Source organism: Arachis stenosperma, chromosome 10, assembly GCF_014773155.1.
Source record: "Arachis stenosperma cultivar V10309 chromosome 10, arast.V10309.gnm1.PFL2, whole genome shotgun sequence".
Classification (NCBI taxonomy): Eukaryota; Viridiplantae; Streptophyta; class Magnoliopsida; order Fabales; family Fabaceae; genus Arachis; species Arachis stenosperma.
Window position 1 is genome coordinate 126,710,897 of NC_080386.1, and position 15,777 is coordinate 126,726,673.

General features: G+C 33.8%; 2 protein-coding genes across 2 annotated transcripts; one reads left to right on the forward strand and one right to left on the reverse strand.

Annotated features, from left to right (window-relative positions):
• Window positions 1–1,935: 1,935 nt before the first annotated feature.
• Window positions 1,936–10,425, forward strand: LOC130955252 (alpha-1,4 glucan phosphorylase L isozyme, chloroplastic/amyloplastic). Its single transcript, XM_057882076.1, has 15 exons — window positions 1,936–2,445; window positions 2,826–3,064; window positions 3,149–3,250; window positions 3,630–3,806; window positions 3,910–4,185; window positions 4,352–4,623; window positions 4,846–4,963; window positions 5,045–5,434; window positions 5,768–5,920; window positions 6,490–6,618; window positions 7,163–7,399; window positions 8,236–8,312; window positions 9,184–9,370; window positions 9,523–9,723; window positions 9,996–10,425. Exons 1-15 carry the CDS (start codon window positions 2,175–2,177, stop codon window positions 10,110–10,112), a joined length of 2,946 nt encoding a protein of 981 aa, XP_057738059.1. The 5' UTR covers window positions 1,936–2,174; the 3' UTR covers window positions 10,113–10,425.
• A 465-nt stretch (window positions 10,426–10,890) lies between these two features.
• LOC130957948 (UDP-glucose 6-dehydrogenase 1-like) lies at window positions 10,891–13,808 on the reverse strand. Its single transcript, XM_057884810.1, has 2 exons — window positions 13,721–13,808; window positions 10,891–12,568 (listed from the first exon to the last, which is right to left on the reverse strand). Exon 2 carries the CDS (start codon window positions 12,557–12,559, stop codon window positions 11,117–11,119), a length of 1,443 nt encoding a protein of 480 aa, XP_057740793.1. The 5' UTR covers window positions 12,560–12,568; window positions 13,721–13,808; the 3' UTR covers window positions 10,891–11,116.
• Window positions 13,809–15,777: the final 1,969 nt, after the last annotated feature.

Genomic DNA, 15,777 nt, shown 5'->3' on the forward strand with positions numbered 1-15,777 from the left:
AGCATTATATTGCTATGTTCAGCAGAATATCAGTCAATGAATTCAAACAAATTCAAATTACAAACCCAAGAATCACAATAGCATCCTACATTATCTATGAACTAAGAGAAATCCTAATAAGAAAATTCTAATTTTATTCTAAATAAACCTAACAGCAAAATGTAGTTTATCTGACAAGCATTCTTTTAACATCAAGTCAGAAAATTCAGCATCAATTTCACAAAATTCAGCATTATATTATAGTGTTCAGCAAAATATTAGTTAAACAAATTCAAATTACAAACCCAAGAATCACAATAGCATAACATCCTAAATTACCTATGAACCAAGAGAAAATTCTAATAAGAAAATTATAATTTTATTCTAAATCAACCTAACAGCAAAAAGTAGTTTAACTAACAAGCATTCTCTCAACATCAAGTCACAAAATTCAGCATCAATTATACAAAATTCATCATTATATTCAAACAAATTCAAATTATAAATCCAAGAATCATAATAGCATGCTTAATTATCTATGAATTAAGAGAAATCCTAATAAGAAAATTCAAATTTTACTTTAAATCAACCTAAAAGGAAAAAGTAATTTAATTGCATTTTTTTAACATCAAGTCACAAAATTCAACATCAATTACACAAAATTCAGCATTATATTACAATGTTCAGTAGAATATCAGTCAATAAATTCAAACAAATTCGAATTACAAACTCAAAAATCACAATAACATGCCTAATTACCTATGAACCAAGAAAAATTCCAATAAAAAAATTATAATTTTATTCTAAATCAACCTAACAGCAAATAATAGTTTAACTAAATCAACGTTACCGTCAGATTTAGTCGCCAATAAATCCGATGGTAATGATCACGCCAAATTTTCTATTCTTCTCTCCAAATATTATTGACAATTTTACCGTCAAAAAACTAAATTCGATAGTAATTTTCTAGAGTTACGAATTTATTGTGAAATTTGATAGTAAATTCGCTGATAAACTCACTGCTAACGTTCAATGTTAATTCCAATGATAAATCTAACGGTACTCAATATTTTTGTTATAGTGATTTAAAAACATAACTAAAAAATATTCGAATTCCAAACTTAATAAAAACTCATTTTTAATGAGTTTTCATAATAATAAGCTTGTGTTAATAATCTACTATACTATTAATTCAAAATAATTTGTTACAATATTAATTCTCTAACATTACTCTATATGAATATATAATGACTATTTTTCATCGTCGTAGAATTTTTTTATAATTATATAAAGCCTGAATATTATGTTTTTAAATTTGAATTTTTCTTACATCTTTCATTTCATTTGATTAGGCTATTAGACTTTTTTTTTTCTCAAATAGAAATGTAAAGACATCAAATATGAAAATTAATTTATTTTTAATACATCAATAATCTAAAATATAGTCATTTTTTTATTAGTCATTTTTATATAATAATACATAATTAGATATAAATATAAAACCTGATAATTATTTATCAGAGAATATCTAAATGCAACTTTAGTTAATAATTGTTAATACTATTTTAAATATATATTTTTAAAATTTTCACTTCAATAAATATACAATAAGAATATTAATTTTTTTTGAGAAATTTGTGAGTTTTAATAAAATAAAGTTATATTTAACATCTTGAATTACTTCTTAGTTCTTAGATAAACCCTTTATTACAGTAGTCAGTAGGTTAAAAAGTCTGATTCACACACATCTAACACGGAGCCAGTGGCCAATGAAAGAAACGGTTATGCCACGTGGCGTTCAGAGAGGAGTAGGGGCAACACGATAGCATCGACCACAGTGAATCCAATACGATACGATAGTACGATCCGAATGAGTCAAGTATGGAAAAATAGAAGTGAACACGTGAGAGAAAATCGAAATTTTAGGTGAAATTGAAAGAATAAATCATTTAAATTGAGATTTTAGTTACGACAAGTGAGTGATCTCGTGTTTCGATGATTTTTCAAGTCTAACACTCAAAACAGTGCAACAATCACACCTTCCATAATAACAATAATGGAGTAGAGAGGACCCAACCACACTCGTGACCAAGATAAGAAAGAAAGAAACAGCACTCACTCACTCGCTCTCACATTCACACTTTCAAAGGAAGAAAATCTCACTCATTCACAGGGAGAGATTGAGATTTGGGGAAATGGCATCACCATCGCCAATGCGGCTCTCTTCTGCGACGGCGGGTTCCATGAGAACCCAGGGGCTTCTAGGGTGCAGCTCTGTGTCCGGGATCATCGGTGCGGCTTCGCGATCCTCAAGGTCGAAGCTCTTGATGATGCGAAACACCGTGAAGCTCAACCTTACGATGATGAGGAATAGGAGGAGCTCCTTCACGTTGGTGAAGTGCGTGTCCAGCAGTGAGGCTCCTCAGAAGCTGCAGCAGCAGGAGGATCCACTTTCTCACGAACATGGTCTGAAAATCATTCCTCTCTCTCTCTCTCTGTTTTGCATTTGCTTCATTCCCTGTATTGAGATCAAATTCATTTTTTATTACTATTTTTGTTCAATAATTAGGACATGGAAATTTTTTGGCATCGGAAAGATTCTAATTTCAACAAAGTAGCATCTGAATGAAAAGAAAGACACAATTGCTGAGGATTGTTGAAATTTTGTGATCTTTTTGCGGGCCACATTTAGTGATCTTTTGTTATTTTGCGGGGGACATGAGTCCTTACTTTCATCCAAGGGACTTTTCAGAGATATTATTCCTCACTGTTTTGCATGTTACCGAAAGTTATCTTGTGTCTTCAATGTGATCCAATTAATCGTTTCATTTTATTGTTTGTTTCAGAAACTACAACTTCTCTGGGCTCCTTCACACCAGATGCTACTTCTATCGCATCAAGTATCAAATACCATGCAGAGTTTACTCCCCTGTTTTCACCAGAGAAATTTGAGCTTCCGCAAGCTTTCTGTGCAACTGCACAGAGTGTTCGTGATGCTCTAATAATAAACTGGAATGCTACTTATGATTACTATGAGAAACTGAATGTTAAGCAGGCTTATTACCTCTCAATGGAATTTTTACAGGTTTGTCTAGACGCTGGTGCTTTCATAAAATTTGAACATTTCTGGCATACAATATTTATTTCCACGTAACATCCTGTCTTGCAGGGAAGAGCATTATTAAATGCGATTGGAAATCTAGAGCTGACGGGTTCCTATGCAGAGGCTTTGAGCAAGCTTGGGTATAAATTAGAAGATGTGGCGGGTCAGGTGGGACATTATACTGTATCTGTTTGTTCATATTTATTCTAAAATGTGGCATGTATGTTCATTCCACTCACATGAGTTGTCTCTAGTTTGACTCCCATCAGAATCCTGTAAATCAATATATTTAGATAAATAAACTGAAATGGTTTCAGTGAAGTGATTATTTTACTTTAAGAATGTCATATTGAAGTTTTCCCATTGCAGGGTCAACTGATGGATTTTTATGAAGTTCGCTTTTCTATATATCTATTTTGGCAAAATGTTATCCTTTACTGAGCTCCTATAGGCTATAGCAATAGGAGTAATCTGATTGAAACTTTAATGTTTGATTGCACTTTATTTCTTAGAGTTGTAGTAATTCATTTTGGTTGACCAATATTAGGAGCCGGATGCTGCACTTGGAAATGGGGGTCTTGGGCGTCTTGCTTCATGTTTCTTGGACTCATTGGCCACATTGAATTATCCAGCATGGGGTTATGGATTGAGATACAAGTATGGCTTATTTAAACAGAGAATAACAAAAGATGGGCAGGAGGAAGTTGCTGAAGATTGGCTTGAGGTATGTTGATAAGTTCTCCTGGCATATATAAAATTATAATATTCACATTAGGTTTTCTTTTCTGTTAATATGTTCTTTCTTTGCTTGTCACTTTGTGTAACAGATGGGCAATCCCTGGGAGATTGTTAGAAATGATGTTTCATATCCTGTAAAGTTCTATGGTCAAGTTGTTTCTGGCTCAGATGGTAAAAAGCATTGGATTGGAGGAGAAGACATACTAGCTGTTGCACATGATGTCCCAATACCGGGATATAAAACTAAAAGCACTATCAATTTGAGACTTTGGTCTACCAAAGCTGCATCTGAAGAATTTGATTTGTATGCTTTCAATGCTGGAAAGCACACTGAAGCAAATGAGGCTTTAGCCAATGCTGAAAAGGTTTGCATCATGATGATCATGTATATATATATGACACAGACACAGCACACACACAAGTGACTTATGATAATATGGTGGATTTCTAGTTGATTGATCTAATTACAATCTGAGTGGAAGTTAACAAGGATCCTTTTAATGCTGTTTGACTGTTTTCTTTTAAATGCAGATTTGCTACATTCTCTACCCTGGGGATGAGTCAATAGAGGGGAAGACCCTTCGTCTCAAGCAACAATATACTTTATGTTCGGCTTCTCTTCAAGACATCATTACTCGTTTTGAGAGAAGATCAGGAGCAACAGTGAACTGGGAAGAGTTTCCTGAAAAGGTTGCAGTGCAGATGAATGATACTCATCCCACCTTGTGCATCCCTGAATTGATGAGAATCTTAATAGATATAAAGGATTTAAGTTGGGAAGATGCTTGGAATATCACTCAAAGGTATCTTGTCTTTTGTTTAAATTTATTTTCCCATGGGTTTTTATGATAGAATGCTATGATGTTATTTGGTCCACATAGCCAACTTTACTTACTAGGAAAATGGCTTTTGGTTATATTTGTTTTTGTTTTTGTGGGAGGGGGAGAGAGAGGTGGTGATCTCATCCCATTTTAATGTGACTTGGGTTTCTTGGTTGAATGTATCTATCTGCCACTGTGATCTAGAACTGTTGCATACACAAATCATACTGTACTTCCTGAGGCATTAGAGAAATGGAGCTTGGACCTCATGCAGAAACTGCTTCCACGCCATGTTGAGATTATCGAAATGATTGATCACGAGGTGATGTTGAAATATTTGTATAAACTCATTTATTTCAAGGTACAGCCAATTGAGTTATTGCTAATACTTCTTGTTTTACAGCTAATTCGGACCATAATCACAGAGTATGGCACATCAGATTCTAAGTTACTGGAGAAAAAGTTGAAGGAAATGAGAATACTAGATAATGTTGAATTGCCTGTGGAATTTGCGGATGTACTGGTTAAGCCTGATGAGACCATTGAACCTCATGACGAGCTTGAAAATCCTGAACAAGAAGTGGAAAAGGATAATAATGAAGAGGCAAAAGAGGGAGGGGAAGAAATAATTGCTAACGAGGATGAAAAAGAGCAGTTGCTGGAGCCAGTACCAGAACTACCCAAATTGGTTCGAATGGCCAATCTCTGTGTTGTGGGTGGTCATGCTGTGAATGGAGTTGCAGAGATACACAGTGAAATTGTGAAGGATGAAGTATTCAATTCATTTTATCAGGTAAATGCATTATTGGATGAGACCCTGTTTCTAAATCTTAGTTATTTACTCTTTTGAAAGCACAAACTAGCACATAACAGTCTACACTTCATCTATTACACAAGGGTAGAAATTTTTTAATCATGCTACTGCCTCATATAATGCTAATATTTTCTGCATTTTTCCTATTAAATTGCATATGTGCTGCTTGGGAAAAAGATGTAATACATACACATTCTTAATGATATGCATGTATTGCATGTCTTTAAAAGTTCTTCCTCCTTTTTCTTAGATTTACTCCACAATAAAGAAAAGCTGTTTAGGTAACAGATCTTGATGCCATATTTCTTGCAGTTGTGGCCTGAGAAATTCCAAAACAAAACAAATGGTGTGACACCTAGGAGGTGGATCAGGTTCTGCAATCCTGCCTTAAGTAAAATAATAACCAAGTGGATAGGCACAGAGGATTGGGTCCTGAATACTGAAAAACTGGCTGAACTACGGAAGGTAGTTACATTATTTAATTGTTCTTGTCTTAATACTGAATCCTTTCTTTTCAGAAATTGAAGAGGGATCGCGTTTGTTTAATACTTGAATCTCTATTTTCTTATCATGAATGCTGTGTTTTTGCTGCTCCATAAATGAACAAATGATCTTGAATTTCAGTCAAATAAAGAAATTAAAATCGAAATACCATGTATTTGGTTGTCTTTTGTTTGGAGCAATGGAAATGATCTTGCTTCAGCTGTTTGTTCAATCTAAGATATTTGAACTTAGTGAATTATCTGCTGAAGCGTCATTGAATGAGGAGTGCTGTTTGAATCTGAACGCATATGGGTATATGGAGTCCATAATTCGCTCAACTTCATTAGGATGCTGCTACTTCTTGATCTTGAAGGAGTCAATGTGGCATATTAATTAAATTTTATGGGAACTATATGAAACTAGTAAGCTGGAATCAAGCATTGCTTTTTCCAGCAAGTGATTTTTCCATTGCCTTCAAACTGCTATTTAAAGTCTTACGCATATTATCCTCAGTAATTCTGGCTGACTACACTAGTATCATTTATCAATAGTTTGCAGACAATGAGGATCTACAAAAGCAGTGGAGGGAGGCAAAGAGGGCTAACAAGATGAAAGTTGCAGCATTAATCAGAGAACGAACAGGGTATTCTGTCAGTGCTGATGCAATGTTTGACATACAGGTAATGTGTTTCCTTTAGGTATCCTTTTGGCTCCCAATTTTGAAGTTTTAAACATGGAACGGAAGTTTACAAACATTTTTAGGTTGAAGGTAAAGTAAGTAACTTGAAAAAAATTATACATAAATGCCTTAAGGAATCAAAGTTACTGTCATTTATTTTTATATACAAGACATTAGTCCTATATCAAATGCACATTGATTTATGATAGATAGAGCATTGTACAAGGTTTTGTCGTCGTTGTTGTTGGATAAAAAATTAATAAAACAGGTTAGGTCAATATATAGGAATAAGTAGGCTATGTTGTATATCTTGACAGGCCATAAACCCTGGTAAATAGAGCTCTATACACCATTATTTATGTATAATTCATAACCGTCAATTTTGAACCTTGAATAGTTCCCTCTTTCTCCATATCGCATGTTTTAATTCAGATCCTTTCATGTGATCATCCCCCCCCCCCCTCCCCCTTCTTTTAATTAGTTAAAATACAAAAGAGTTTACTGTATATGGTTGCTTAACTCTTGAATTAATTGTTTTTATTTAGGTAAAGAGAATCCATGAATATAAGCGACAACTATTGAATATTTTGGGAATTGTTTACCGCTACAAGAAGATGAAAGAAATGACTCCCAAAGAAAGGAAAGCAAATTTTGTTCCAAGGGTTTGTATATTTGGGGGAAAAGCATTTGCTACATATGTGCAAGCCAAGAGAATTGTGAAATTTATCACAGATGTTGGGGCTACAGTGAATCACGATCCTGAAATAGGAGACCTGCTTAAGGTAGACACTACTTCATTTTCCACAAGTGATTTATTTATTTCTTTTAGTTGTATTTGTTTTGTCGAAGGGTTTATAGTGATATCGCTGATGAAGGTAGATTCATTCATTAACTAGTCCTAGGCTTATCATGTATATCCGGAAAGTAATATTAAAAGCAACAAACTTTCATTTTCCACAAGTGATTTATTTATTTCTTTTAGTTGTATTTGTTTTGTCGAAGGGTTTATAGTGATATCGCTGATGAAGGTAGATTCATTCATTAACTAGTCCTAGGCTTATCATGTATATCCGGAAAGTAATATTAAAAGCAACAAACTTCTAAAACGGTGTTCCTGGATTAAGAATCATGCAATACTTAAAAAGTTTTTGTTAATTAAGTATTTCCTTTGTCCACCGTAATTATTAAGTTTGCCATCTGATCAAATTATACTTTGGTCTTACTGCATCATTGATGCCATATTTGAATGCAAATTTGTTATTATTAGATATCTATGGCCCTATAGGAGAAGTGTTTGAGACTTGTTTTAAAAAAGGGACCTTTGGGAGAAAGAAGAGAACTATGATGCTGCAGTAGTTAAACCTAGTCGATACTTTGTTCTTTTTCTCTTTCTTTCTAGAGAGCACTTCTAGAAATTGATGACTTTTCTTAGCCACTAAGAGTGATCTGGTGGTGAGGGATATGGGTAGTTCGCATGGGGTATTAGGTTCAGACCATATTGCTGTTAATATAACCAAAGTTAGGTTGACAACTTTCTACTTTGGTGTTGCGAGATCATTTTTTGGAATATGAGTTTGAAATATATTGTTACTTATTTTTTTTCCGTAAATCCATTCAGGTTATTTTTGTCCCTGATTACAATGTCAGTGTTGCTGAGATGCTGATTCCAGCAAGTGAATTGTCACAACATATCAGGTGATTATATTTTACATGGTTTGTCTTATTCTTTGGTTGCATGATTATTCTAAAGCGTTAATAGTCAAATTAGTCCCTGAAAAATGGGTCATTCTCCAAAGTCAGTTCCTGAAAAATTTTATCAATCAAACTAGTCTTTCAAAGATTACAAACTAGTTATTTTTGTCCTTCCATCACTCAATAATAGTTTCCGTCAACGATTGATGATATAGAACGTTAGCTGATAGCGTACACAACACCTAGTATATCTAATTGGACACTGAATAAATATGTTTATGAAAATGTATTAATTTAGTCTATTTTTCTAATTATATAAACTCTAATCCTAATATAATCTAATGATATTAAATTGATAAATTTTCATAAATATATTTGTTCAACGTCTAATTGGATATGCTAGGTGTCATATATGATGTGAGTTAACGTTCCATATCATTGATCATTGACGAAAATTGTTAACTGAGCGATTGAAGGACAAAAATTATTGATTTATAATCTTTCAAGGACTAATTTGAAGAACTAGCCATCTTTTAAGGACTTATTTGACTATTAACCCTTATTCTAAACTAATATATAAAAACAATTAGCAAGATATTATCACTCACACTAATCTTTATTCGAATTTTGTCTTGAATAGATCTAGATAGAAAACATCAATTTGTTAATAATCATATGCACATCATATGCTGCTCATAGAAATAATTATTTTTGTGCATGGAAAATTGAGGAATGCATCTTGATAGTTTATCTTCGCTGTTCCAGGAAATAGTTAGAATTTGATAGTGACAGTAGTATTACAATTTTTAGTTTATTTCCCTGCAAAACATTTGTGTTGCTAACATAGCCAAGTAATAATTTATGTCCCTTCTAGTACTGCTGGTATGGAGGCAAGTGGAACTAGCAACATGAAATTTGCAATGAATGGCTGCATACTCATTGGAACATTAGATGGGGCCAATGTTGAAATAAGGGAAGAGGTTGGAGAAGACAACTTCTTCCTCTTTGGCGCTAAGGCTCATGAAATTGCTGGTCTTAGGAAAGAAAGAGCTGAGGGAAAGGTTTGTCATGATATCTATGATATATGCATTTTACTTTCCATGGAATATATATTTAATGCAATGTTGCTTTGGCATTCGCTCGTAGCACAATTATATAGTACAGAAAGTTCCGAATAACCAATGGTAATAACCCAATAAGTCTTCCAATTCAGTTTGTTCCTGATCCACGATTTGAAGAAGTTAAGAAGTTCGTCAGAAGTGGTGTTTTTGGGCCTTACAACTATGATGAATTGATGGGATCCTTAGAAGGAAATGAAGGTTTTGGCCGTGCAGATTATTTTCTTGTTGGCAAGGACTTCCCCAGCTACATAGAATGCCAAGAGAAGGTTGATAAAGCATACCAGGATCAAAAAGTAAGTATAACCTCTTCATATTCTCTTATGAATTTGCTTAACATGGTAGCTATCAAGTTGATGAGTTATTTGTGGCAGCATGCGCCAATTCCAGAATCATTATAAGCTTGCTGATCTGTGGTGATCATAACTTAAAAGAGACACATTATAACCCCCTCATTATTGGTTCTTCATGCATCAACTTGTTTTGGCTGAACATCCATATGCAACAAATAAATACATTTGATCTTACCTTTGTGATTAACTTTCATAAATCATGTCCGTGCCTGCAGACTTGGACAAGAATGTCGATATTGAACACAGCAGGTTCGCACAAGTTTAGCAGTGACCGCACCATTCATGAATATGCCCGAGACATTTGGAACATTGAGCCAGTCGAATTGCCATAGACAGGTCTCGTTTAATCAATAACATGGGTTGGTGCCACGCAGTCTTGATGATCATTACTTTCTCTAAGCAACTAGTACCGAAAGAATAAACATAATAGTTTTGTATAGAGGAGTCCTTAGATCAATTTCGATATGACTGGCTGTATCTCCAGTTTGTCCAAAAATAAGTCTGCAGTTATATAATGTTATGTCTATCTGTGTGTACTGTGTTGGGTGTAGCCCCAAAAAACTTTCAAGAGAGTATATCAGACCGTTGTTTAATATGGAAATATTAGATGCTACCGAAAAATAAATATTACGAAAATTAGATGAATTTCAATCTACCCTCAAGAGGCCCTATCTAAAGGAGATTTATTGGCTTCTGAGTTTTCATATAAATTGGTTATTGTTCTTATCTTGTATCTCGAGGGGAGGTAGATCCTAGTTTGAGCTTTGTCACAGTAAGTGTGAAAGGCTTGTAAAGAGATTTTGGCACTCAGATTAAGATATGTGGATGATTACAAAAACTTATTTTTGTATTTAAGACACTCTTAAGTTAAAAAAGTCTTGGTGAAATAATAAAAAAGAATGTGTTAAAAATTAAAATTTTATTAGATATCGTGTCATTTTTTCTTTCTTGATGTGAATACTAAACACCAATGTACCTACAAAAGAAAAATCTTACCAACAATGGAAAACAAAGAAATAAAAACCAAGAAAAAAAAAGTTTTACTAGAAACTTGAAGCTAGCATAGGCCATTCTAAATTCTCAACCAATATGATAGTAACAGAAAAACAATTTAATAAAAAAGAAAATAGTTTCCTTGAAAATTTATAACAGCCATGTAATAATGAATATTTGGAGCACAAAGAACGGCAAAACATAGACCCTCCTCCTACATTCCCTGAATTTATACTCAACATCTATATTAAAGAAAAAAGTGTCCAAAGATCAAAACAAAACAAAACTTGTAAAAATTAACAGCAATAATTGAATCAAACTTGTGTGCAGTGATCTGTTACTTTTAGGCCACAGCAGGCATGTCTTTGAGCCATGGATCCAGTGGCTTACCAATTGAGTACACAATGAATCCAATCTCACGAAGCTTATCCATATCCACAATGTTCCTTCCATCAAACACAAATGCTGGTTTCCTCATATTGTCATATATCTTCTGATAATCAAGATTCTTGAACTCATCCCACTCGGTTAGAATGCAAACACCATCTGCATCCTTTGTTGCCTCATACGCATCCCAAACCACACTCACCTTCTTCTCGGTTGTCGGGCTAGTTGGCTGCAGGTGGATAGGATGGTCCCAATCAAACTTGTTCATCCACAGATCCCTTTGGATTTGGTCCTCGGTCACCTGTGGATCGTATATGCTCAGTCGGGCCTTATCGCCAAGTAGCCCCTTGCACACATCAATGGCCGGCGTCTCCCTAGTGTCTCCAGTGTCTTTCTTGAATGCAAATCCCAGAATGGCAATCTTCTTGTTTGCAACCGTGTTAAACATAGACGAAACCACACGGTTCACAAACCGGCTTTTCTGGTAATCATTGATCTTGATGACTTGTTTCCAGTACTCTGCCACCTCCGGAAGGCCATTGCACTCGCAGATGTAAACAAGGTTCAAGATATCTTTCTGGAAGCAGGATCCACCAAATCCAACACTAGCATTGAGGAACTTAGGTCCAATCCTTGTGTCTGTACCAACCGCAAAGGACACCTGTTTAACATTTGCACCGGTAGCCTCGCAGAGGGCCGACATGGCATTAACTGATGAAATCCTTTGGGCCAAGAAAGCATTGGCAGCAAGCTTAGAGAGTTCTGCAGACCACAGGTTTGTGGTTAGGATCCTCTCCTCAGGAACCCAATGAGCATAAACTTCCTTCAATGTTTGAATGGCCTTCTGGCCTCCTGGGGTCTCCCTGCCTCCAATGAGAACTCGGTCCGGGTTGAAAAGATCTTGGATTGCAGTTCCCTCGGCAAGGAATTCCGGGTTTGAGAGAATCTGGAAGTTGATACCCTTGGCATTGTGAGTCAGAATTTTTTCTATGGCCTCAGCAGTTTTGACAGGGACAGTGGATTTCTCAACCACAATCTTGTCTGACTTAGAGACGTCGGCGATCATACGAGCTGCGCTCTCCCAATATGTCAAATCTGCTGCTTTGCCGGCTCCAAGACCGCGAGTCTTAGTTGGGGTGTTGACAGAGACAAATACTATGTCAGCCTCAAATACATGTTTCTCTACATCAGTGCTGAAGAAGAGGTTCTTGCCACGACATTGCTTTACCACATTGTCAAGGCCTGGCTCATATATTGGAAGCTGATCGCTGTTCCAGGCTGCAATGCGGGATTTAGAGATATCGACAACAGCCACCTCAATTGACGGGCACTTAAGTGCAATCACTGCCATTGTAGGACCCCCAACATATCCAGCCCCAATGCAGCAAATCTTCACCATTCTTACTTTCTGTATGGATCAGTAAAAATACAGCAAAAGCCAATTCAATATCTTTTGTATCAAACTATCAATCATATGTTTTCTAGTACTAGCACAGCATAATTAGGGGATCGAGTAACAATTTTGAATTGTATTCCTCCTGGAAACAAGGAGGCAAGACACAATTGCTTAGCTTCTGTCTTTATAATCCCAAACAATGTTATTTGCCCACATAAAACGTTGGTGTCCATTTAAACACCAATTCTACTACCATTAGACCAAATTGTGCCCCCCCCCCCCCCCTCTCTCTTCATTTATCACTCATCCACTTTCTCCATCCTTGGGTCTAAATAGTGTCTAAGTGGACGATAATTTTGGTGTGTGTTTCAACGGTAGATTTCAGACAATGATATCAATGATTCTGATTCTCTCTTCAGATTTAGAGGATTTTGTAAGCGGAAAGAACTAAATGTTACTAATTTCCTGCAGATCGGAACTCTATTTAAGGGTTTGTCACTGGCCAATGAACTGATGCATACACAAAGCGGGATTCAAACTCCTAACAGTTGCTTAAGCGGACGAGTGATATAACTACTCAACTAACCCAATATGTATGTTGATGTTTTACAACCAAATTTGGTCCTTGTGGATCATTATATATCAAAACAAAAATCATTGTCACAGTGACATGAGATTGATGAAACAGGAATTAATTTATTTTCTTCTAATCACATAGGAAGAATCCAAAAAGAAACGCTTTATGCGAATCAAGATCTAATGCATGCAAATCTTAACAAATTATTGTCATGAATTAGATCCAGCGCTAAGTATAGAAATAAAAATGCTTGTGATTTGTAATGTATCCTTACTGTTGCAATAGATCCACATGCAAAGGAGCTTCAAACCAAACTCACGAAAACATTGAATTCAGCATATATTTGAACAACTTAACATACAAGAAAGACATAATGACTAAAGATCTATGAACTTTTACACTAATCAGAACAAAATCCACCAAATTAACAAGAGTTAACTACACCCATCACAAAAAAAAACCAAAAGTTCCAAATTCATATTGACTCAACTCTTCACAAGAATGATACTATAGTGAGAAAGATTAAATCTTTGACAAAAATCTTACTAATAATCAGCAAATAAGGAAATGGGGTGTCAAGCGTTTACCTCTTTTGACAAAGTAAGGAACGAAGTGTAAGAGAAAGAGTGAGAAATGGAGAAAACGAAGAGCAGCTTATGTGGCAGAAGTGTTAGGACAAAGTTCTATTAATATAACCCAAAGAAAATGCAGGTTTTGTGGCTCTTATTACCAAAAAGGACAACCTTTCTTTGTGAAAGACTGAAAGCGATGCGTTTGGTGTAGAGGGGCTTTCTGCTGGAGTAGAAACAAGGGCAAAACGGGAAACTAAGTGAAATTAAATTACAAATTTGCCCATGAACTCAAGGTTCCAATTTCCATTCATTTTGAAAAGATAAAATAAAGGTGCATGCTATGGCGCCTATATACATTTGCCTAACTTACTAAAAAGAGATAAAAGTAAATATTTAAATTAAAAAATATAAAAGTAAATAAATTTTTAATATTTAAAACTTATCATAAAATGCAAGTTCGGCAATTTCGGTACCAAAGTTATAGGCACCACAGAATTTGCCTAAAATAAATTTCTGACGCCTGACATCCTCGAGCATTTTCAGGGATCTGCCACATTGTTCATTAACCAATCAACATCATCACCAATTAAAAATCATTATTGGAATTATTACACTAATATGATTTTAGATGATTGCTATGTTGCCAACAATATTTGCCTAACTTTTTAAAAGGGATAAAAATTAATATTTAATTTTAAAAGTATAAAAATAAAAAATTAGTAAATATTCAAAATTTACTATATCAAATAAATTAGGCAAAAGTTAGGCACCGTACTATAAATATCATAGAATTCACTTATGATTTATTGATTTTAATCTGGCTTTAGGTCTTAAATCTTGATCAAAATTGTATGATTCTCTACCGGGTTTCATTAAAGTGGTGGTGCAGGCTTCAACACTAAGAATGGACTTTGCTTGAAAACTAAGAAGAAAAACAGGATGAGTGCATTTGAAGCTTATGAGCCTGTGAGAAAAGAAACATAAAAATCTTGAATTGTTCCAAGGCTTTAATTTGATGGCCTAATAAAGTGTCTACAATTTAGAGAGGCCCTTTTCTTCACCAAAGTCAGTAAGCCATGTTTCATAAAAAAATAATAAATAATTAAATTAGTCCTAAAAAATCATCTGTTTTTAAATTGATCTTCAATTTTTTTAACTGAATTTATTTTTAAAAAAATTTAAGTTAATTATGTTAGTTCTTTCGTCATTTTTGTTACTATGACATCAGAGTTTGCTAATATGGTACCTTAAAAAATATCATAACATATACTTAGTAGTTATAATTAGTTATTAACACAATAAATTTATGAAATTAGATTAAATTAATTCTAAATAGAAAGATTCTAATACCTTAAGGTATTTCCCTAATTAAGCTTTAGTTGGTGCTAATTTCATAAAATTATCATATAAATAATTAATTAAGATTTTAGGAGATATGTTGTAGTGTCATTTAACGTGTCACGTTAGTAAACTTTAAGATTATCAACAAAGAAAGTGACAAAAATATCAATATAATTAATTTAAAATTTTTAAAAGACAAATTTAATTAAAATAATTTCAAAAGCCAATTTAAAAAACAAATAATTTTTTAGGAATGAATTTGACCATTTACTCGTTAAAAGATATATAAACCAAAATAAAATAGCCGGTAAACATTTCTCACGTAAATTATGGCTCTTTCATTTTGAGTTTTATTATAAATACGTAACTAGCAATTTAGTCTGAAAAAAAAGTTATTTTTTAAATTTGTTTATAAAAGATTTTATTTGTTAAATTAATTTTTAAAAAATTATAAATTAATCATATTTATCCTTTCGATATTTTATTAGTAATTTTCAGAACAATTAATTATGTGAGATATTAACTAACAGTATATATAATATCTGTTATATTTAATTAGATGTTGATTATATATTTATAAAAATTTATTATTTTAATTTTTTTAATTAAATAAATCTTAATTCCAATATAATCTATAGACTAAATTGATAAATTTTCATAAACTTATCTAATTATTATTTAATTGAACATATTAGATGTTATGTATATTGTCAGTTTTTATTTTTTACGTC

Bases quoted from the DNA above. Each gene is read 5' to 3' on its own strand.
- LOC130957948 (XM_057884810.1), bottom strand. From the start codon at position 12,559: ATGGTGAAGATTTGCTGCATTGGGGCTGGATATGTTGGGGGTCCTACA.
- LOC130955252 (XM_057882076.1), top strand. From the start codon at position 2,175: ATGGCATCACCATCGCCAATGCGGCTCTCTTCTGCGACGGCGGGTTCC. The intron at 4,624-4,845 runs GTATCTTGTCTT...ACTGTGATCTAG, and splicing joins GCTTGGAATATCACTCAAAG to AACTGTTGCATACACAAATC. The intron at 8,313-9,183 runs GTGATTATATTT...TGTCCCTTCTAG, and splicing joins GAATTGTCACAACATATCAG to TACTGCTGGTATGGAGGCAA.